This window comes from Pithys albifrons, chromosome 14 (genome assembly GCF_047495875.1).
Source record: "Pithys albifrons albifrons isolate INPA30051 chromosome 14, PitAlb_v1, whole genome shotgun sequence".
In the NCBI taxonomy this organism is placed as follows: Eukaryota; Metazoa; Chordata; class Aves; order Passeriformes; family Thamnophilidae; genus Pithys; species Pithys albifrons.
The window spans coordinates 1,560,820-1,568,346 of NC_092471.1; the positions used below are offsets into that span (position 1 = coordinate 1,560,820).

At 50.9% G+C, this 7,527-nt stretch overlaps 1 protein-coding gene across 1 annotated transcript; it reads left to right on the top strand.

Moving 5' to 3' along the window:
• Positions 1-1,808: 1,808 nt before the first annotated feature.
• LOC139678513 (galanin receptor type 3-like) lies at positions 1,809-7,244 on the top strand. Its single transcript, XM_071569387.1, has 2 exons — positions 1,809-1,942; positions 5,695-7,244. Exons 1-2 carry the CDS (start codon positions 1,905-1,907, stop codon positions 6,383-6,385), a joined length of 729 nt encoding a protein of 242 aa, XP_071425488.1. The 5' UTR covers positions 1,809-1,904; the 3' UTR covers positions 6,386-7,244.
• Positions 7,245-7,527: the final 283 nt, after the last annotated feature.

Here is a 7,527-nt window from a genome sequence, read left to right on the forward strand (position 1 = left end):
AGGCTCCTGGTGGATCCTGGCGGCAGCAAAAGAAGCAAATGTGACAGAAACTGTGAAATAAAACAGAAACTGTAAAATATAATAGAAGCTGTAAGACATAAAACTGCTGCGGAGGGTCTCGGGCAAGAGCTCGCTCAATAAAATCAAACACAGACATGAATTTTTATGCACCTAAATCAAAGCACAAATTACATTCATCACCAACCAGCCCAATCCCTCTTTCCAGAGGCTTTGGCAGATGTTCTCCTGCAGTGCCCCCGGGCTGAGCCAGGGGTGCCATCGGGCTCTGGGCAGGGGGACAGCACTGGGCTGCCTCACCCCAGGTGGGACAGCAGTGCCAGAGCCCTGAGGCACTTGGAATTTTAGCTGCTTTATCTTTCTGCAGCTCTTCATCCCTTCAAGAAGCTGTTGCCTATTCCTGTGAAAACAGACACTCAAAAACAGTTTTAATGGAGAAAGATATCCAGGTTACCTTTATTAGAACCTCCAAGGTGCACAGCCAAAGGTCTGCAGCCCCATGACCAGGAATGTTACAACTTTTATAACTTCTCTAGTAATTTACATATGAGATATTAATAACCAACCATGATTGTCATTTCCCTCTGGGCCCCACTCATGGGGGGCTTCAGAACAGGCCCCTGGAGATCTTCCAGGACCTCTAGGCCTCCTTGTATTTTGTCTTCCTGCTATCTACAGGTGGCTTCCCACAAAGGCAGGGCATGAGAAAGCTCCCAATTTTGTGGGAAAGAACTTTAGTGACTGACTTTAGGATCTGAGCAACCCAAAAGATTCTATGCAACTTCTGTGGTTCCAAAATCTACAAAAAACACACTAAACCCTGAGGCATCAAAGCGATGAGGGGAAGGGCAGGACTGGAGCTGGACAGGCAGCAAACCCTCCCTGTTGATGAGAAATGAGGCAGCATCACTGCCTTCAGTTCCCTGTTGTCATGTCCTGGCTGCAGCAGGACATCATCTCTGACAGGGCTGGGAGCTGTGGGAAGGGTCTCGTGGCTGTGGATTGTCCCTTTGCTGCTCTCCAAGGTGTCTGTGGGACGTTCCTCCACTCTCCACCAACACCTCATGAAGAGACTCCCCAGAGCAGGGATGACCTTGGCTTCCATCCAGCATCACACCTGGAGAACAATCAGCAGCGTCAGTGCCACGTCAGCACCACCCAGCCTGGGTATCCCAGGAAACACCCACACAAACACCCCTGGGCAGGGCCCGGGCCAGCTCTCCATGCCAGGGGACATCCTTCTTTGCTCAGAATAGGTTCTTGCTCAGAACAGTTCTTTGCTCAGAATAGGTTCTTGCTCAGAATAGGTTCTTGCTCAGAGCAGTTCTTTGCTCAGAATAGGTTCTTGCTCAGAACAGTTCTTTGCTCAGAACAGTTCTTTGCTCAGAATAGGTTCTTGCTCAGAATAGGTTCTTGCTCAGAATAGGTTCTTGCTCAGAGCAGTTCTTTGCTCAGAGCAGTTCTTTGCTCAGAGCAGTTCTTTGCTCAGAATAGGTTCTTGCTCAGAATAGTTCTTTGCTCAGAACAGTTCTTTGCTCAGAATAGTTCTTTGCTCAGAGCAGTTCTTTGCTCATGGGTACCCTGTGCTGGCTCCCCCAGACGAGCCCGGGGTCACACCCTGTAATCTGCTCCCGCTCCAGCCTGAGTTGGAGGAAGTGTCTGGGACTTCCACACGGGGCATCAGTTTTTCCAGACAGCTGCAAGTTCCTGGCTGCCACGGTCCCAGTGAGTAATCCCTGTGAACCCAGGGCTGGGGGAGCTGCTCAGCACAACAAACACTGTCAGCACAGCCCCTGCTGTGACGTGGGGCTGAGCACAGCTCGGGATATAAACCAGGGAACACTCCAAGGGAACGGCACCATTCAGCTCAAGACACAGGGCACAGGATGCACAAAACTATTCCTGGCTGCTTCTTCCACCAAATGTAAGTATTTTTCCTTTTAAACTAAGCAGTGGCACTTTGTTTCAGTCAGGATATTCTGTGGGAATCTGTGTCCCCACTTTTTTCTCCTCTTCTGTATATTCTTTGATGCCATTCCAGGAGGAATTTTGAAAGGCAGTATTTGTATAAGTGAGAGGTGATTTTGTGTCTCATTACAACAACAGAAGTTATTATTAACTGGAATTTGGGAAGCATGTCAGGACAGAGATTTCTGTGGAGATAAAACCAACACCACTGAAAAGACAGTGTTGGTTCAGGAAACCTTCCATGAACCTGAATTGAGGTTTCATCCACCCCAAAACTGTCCAAGTGTCCCTGCCCACGTGCAGGGATCCACAGAGCACAGGAGGCTGCTTTGAAAACTGTAAATAAACAGATGGATTGGCTCAGGTTTCCTCTTTCACTGATTCTGGAAGCGCTGAGGAAAGAGCCCCCCATTCCTGTTCCCAACTGGCCCCATCCCAGGCATGATCCCACCTGCTCAGGTGCAGGTGGAAGGAAGGGACTGCTGGTGGGGACCATCTGCCCTCCAGGAGGCCCTTCCTGGGCTGGCTCTGGGTGGGGATGTTGGCAGTGGGAGCTCAGGGGAGCCCCACAGGAGGAGCCTGTGGCTCCAGAGCCTCCTTGTGCTCCCCTCACACCAGTGACTCCACACTCCTGCCCCTGTGAAGGTGTGCCTGAGCAGTGCTGGGCATCTCTGGCACCCAGTCTGGGTACAGGAGCAGGGACTGTGCCCTCTCACCATCCTCATGGCCCCTGGGCAGCATTCCCTGCCTCCTGCCACCATTCCCTGCCTCCTGCCTCAGCCCAGCAGTGCCCACACAACGTGCCAGAGGGTGTGTGTTGGCAGGTGCCAAAACTCTGCCAGGGGCCACGGGAGCTCCCCATGGAGAACTGAGCTCCATCCAGCACCCAGGAACACCTCCCAGCTCTGCTCAGTTTATCCATGGAGAACTGAGCTCCATCCAGCACCCAGGAACACCTCCCAGCTCTGCTCAGTTTATCCATGGAGAACTGAGCTCCATCCAGCACCCAGGAACACCTCCCAGCTCTGCTCAGTTTATCCATGGAGAACTGAGCTCCATCCAGCACCCAGGAACACCTCCCAGCTCTGCTCAGTTTATCCATGGAGAACTGAGCTCCATCCAGCACCCAGGAACACCTCCCAGCTCTTCTCAGTTTATCCATGGAGAACTGAGCTCCATCCAGCACCCAGGAACACCTCCCAGCTCTGCTCACTTTACTGGAGCAGAGCATTTGGAACAAGAATTGGAAATTGGATATTCTTTTCCCTATCAAACAACCACAACTACCTGTGTGGTGCCACATGGGCCTGTTCCTGTCCCTTGGCACCTGTTTCCTTGCCCTGGGCCCACATTCCCTTGGAGGAATGAAAAGCCTCCCTGCCTGGGGACAACCTGTCACCTGCTGGTTGGGACACCAGGGCAGATAAACATCTCAATCCCCTGCGACCAAGGAGGAAATCAAACCCTGCTCTGCTGCATTCTGGGGGTGAGTTCTAAGCACTAAATTACAGTGGGAAAGAGATGGAAGGAGGTGACAATGATCCTGTGACAGTGATGCTGTGACAATAATCCTGTGACAACGATCCTGTGACAATGATCCCAACTCCTGGAGCAGCTGTGGCTTGGAAGGAAGGACAGACTGCCAAGGGGGAAGGCATCTTCCAGTTCTTCTCCAAAGGACATTGTGGTGTTAAGGGAAATGCTGGCAGTGTTATGAAAAATGCTGAATTTTCCAAGAAGGGAGGAGGTGAGAAACACTCTGAGCTCCTCAGGGTCCAGACTGGCTGCCTTGGGCACCTCCTCCAGCTGTACCAGCTGCTCCTCACCTCTAACACTCCTCCTTAAAAGATCTGACAGGCTCATCACCAAGCCCTGGGTGTAAGGTAGGACCACTTGTCCAGAAACTGAGTGAAAATGCTCCACATGGACAAGATCTCCTGTAAATCCAGCCACTGGGGATTGTAAACTGAGCAAACATCTTTATTAAGGCATACAATTTATCTCCTCAAAAATACACTTAGTGAAAATAAACACAGAAATAGATTGCAAGAAGAAAATAATGACAAAACTTCCTTAATGTACCTTTCCAAAGGAGGAACTTGCTTGAGTAACAAGATAAATCAGGAACTGACTGTACATTCCATGGCTTGGTTCTCCTCCCCCTGGAGCCCAGGAGTTGTAGGAGATTTCACCCTGTGGATCCACATGGGTTTGTTCCCACAGATCTTAATTTAATTGGTGCTCTATCAAAACATATCATCAAACTGACCAGACTCGTTCAGGTTGGAGAAGACCTCTAAGATCATCACGTCCAATCAGTGCCAAGACATCAATGCTCAGAGATTGACCCTCCTCTTGCCCACCTCCCACACCCTCAGTGGAGAAGCAAAGCCCCTCTTGGGCAGTCTGGGAACACCAAAGGGCACCAGGACTGGGGTCAAAGCTCCTGGACTTTATGGGAAGAGAACAGACCACTGATTTCAGAAAGATTTTGCTTTTGCCACAAAATGCAAAGTCATTTTTTCTACTTAATCATGGTGGGAAAGGGGGACAGGATGAACTGAATCAACTCCAGCTGAAGTACAGGGAGAAATTTTCCATCCCTCTTCCCCAAAGCATTCCCATGGCAAGTCAGATCAGACAGTTAAAAGACAAAGCAGAAAAGGCACACATGAATCTCAGATGAGTCAACCCAGAACAAACTGAGTCTCTCCAGGCAATGGGAATCCCAGTCTTACAAAAGTTGGTTCAGGACCTTTCACAGAAGTCCCTCAGAACGATCATTTCCCATCATCCCTTTAAAATTACAACCAGGCAGTGACTGAAGCAACCAGCCAGACCTGTTGGGTAACTGCACTGGAAAAGCTCAGCAGTACCAGCTCCAAGGCGCTCCCACTGGGAATTCTGAGAATTGCTCAGTGTGAGGGAAATGGGATTGTTACTCTTAGTTAAATCTCTGGGGCTCAGCCTCCTTCTTCAGTGTCTGGCACCTTCCTTGAGCTGTTGGCCCCAAAACTGGGCACCTACTTCAGTCAAGACCCAAAACCTGCCAAGTTCCTTATTGCAGTTAAAGGTAATGCAGAACCTCATCTGACTCATCACCCCTCTCATGGAGCCTTCCCTTAGTTCCCATCCCTATGCTTGACTTAATCACAGTCTCATCCAGTCATCTGACCATGGATTCATGGAGTGTTTCCTCCTTACTTCCATCTCCCCCCTCACCTTCCTTCCCTTACCATCGTTTCATGGCTCTTCATCCGATGTCTTGGTCTTTCCAACATAATTCTTTTACATTTATATTAATCTTTTATACTAATCCTCATCTTTTCTACTCATCCTCATCATCTAATCCTCACTCTACCTTTTGTAAACACCCTTTTTTCTTTTGAGCTCAAAAGAACTAAGAATTGAACCCAATCAGCCTTTACTGGCCTCTGTAACCTTGTCCCACACAGGGGAAGTTCCCACTCACACCCTTTCAGTGCAGTATCACCAATTATGGTGCCACCTAAGAACACCTGGGCACTTCACAACCTTCATTCCTGCCTAAGATCTGAGCGTGGAAATACAAGATGCTGAGCTGTGAGTCACCTCCAACCAGCTCTTGAGACCAGAATGTGTGTCTACAAGTGCAGGTACAGAGCACTTTGCCAGGAGTCCATCCCACTAATTTTACATTTAATCACTCTTTTTTCTAATGCATTCCAGGTATTCTTCCCTAACTGGCATTTTGATGGAGAGAGACCACATGAAAGACCTGAGGAGATACCTGGCCCTGAAATACCTGCAGTACCTTGTCCTGTCCTCCTGCACGGCCGCCAGCACCGCGCTGGGGGTGCTGGGCAGCCTCTACACGCTGCTCACCCTGCAGTCGGCCAAGGTGTCCTCCAAGTCCACGGCAGTGCTCATTGCCAGCCTGGCAAAGGCAGACCTGCTGGTGCTGCTGAGCCTGGCTCTGCAGGTGGCTGTGTGGAGCCCTGGCACGGGCGCCGTGCCCGCCGCCGCCGCCCTGGCGCAGAACCTGCTGCTGGCGAACGCCCACCTGAGCTGTGCCCTGCTGAGCTGTGTGGCACTCGAGGCGTACCTGATCACCTTCCTGCCCACCCAGTCGCGGCACCTGCGCACGGTGAGGAACGCCAGGGGCACTGCCAGGCTGCTCTGGACACTGGTGGCTGCTGAGTGTGCCCTGCTGCAGATGGACGATGTCCTGAGTGCCAGTGGCACTCCTGCCCCCACCCAGGGCCCCCTGGCTCTCCTGCTTGCCCTCCCCAGCACAGCTGCAGCCCTGCTCAGGTCCCTCAGTTACAGCCTGGGCATCCTCCTGAGGATTTTCAATGTCTACATCTACTACAAAATATTTTTCAGCATGTCCAACAGGTGCAGGATAAAATCCAGGTAGCTCTGACGCCCAACAGAAGATGCTGCAAACCAATTGCAAGCCCTGGGGTTGGAAATGCTCCACACCCAGGACCAAGGCTGGTGTTTGGGCTCCCCATGGAGGTTAAACCCTCCCACCTCCTGGTGCTGTGGTCACTGGGAGGACCTTGGGGCTGAGGAGCTCCCAGGCATGGAGACAGCACCTCTGGCTGTGTCCTTGGTTGGACTTATTCACTGTGCAGGTGGAACAAATGACATTTCAGGAAGGGTTGTAAAGCAACCCCAACACTTTTTGTATCCAAAGGGTGCTTAGAGGATTACTCAGGGATCTGTTGAGCCAAAATATAGTTGTTTACTAAAGACAGGACCTATGTCCTAAAATATCCCAAACCCAGGTGACCCACCAGACTTAACAGGTAGGATGGAGAGACCAGGTGAGCACCAACTGGGCAAGCCTGGGTGACCTTGTGGCACCAGCCCCACCATGGGAGTCCTGGGACAGAGCAGGGCTGAGCTGCCACACTGTGGGACACACCTGGAGCTGTTCTTGGGATGTTGCTACAACAAAGCAGTGAACAGCTTCTCTCACATCCTCCTCCAGAGAAAAACAGGAGGTGGAAAGCCAGAATGCACCTACAAGGTGGGGAGAGAGGCTGAGAACCCTCTGTGTGGAGGGCTCCCTGTGCTGCTCCCAGAGGCATCACCAGGGATTTTGGTGGCTGTGGTTTCAAATCCAAGGGGGGATGTGCTGGGCTTGGCACTGCAGTTCCAGCTCCCTTGGCAAAGGATCTCCTGGTGCACTGGTATCACAGTTCCTTCTCCTGAAGTGAGACAGGAGAGGGAAAATGCTACTTGAAATTCTGTAATTAATAAAACTTGGTTTTTTTAAAGCCTGTGCATTATTTATTACAAATGTGGATTTTTTCTGAGGTTCTGCTGCACTTGCAGCTGCTCCTGCAGAGGCTCAGGCTGAGCAGGGATGGTCCCACCAGAGCCCTGTTTGGTGCACAAGGAGCACAGGTTTTCCATCTTTGGCTTCACACCTTGGCTCACAAATGTTTTCAGCCTGGTTGTCCTGGTGGGTGTGTCTGCCCTCAAGTCATTCCTTTCCTTAAGAAATTAATGAAAACAAATGCTAAGTGTGTGTGGGCAGTGGTCAGGCTG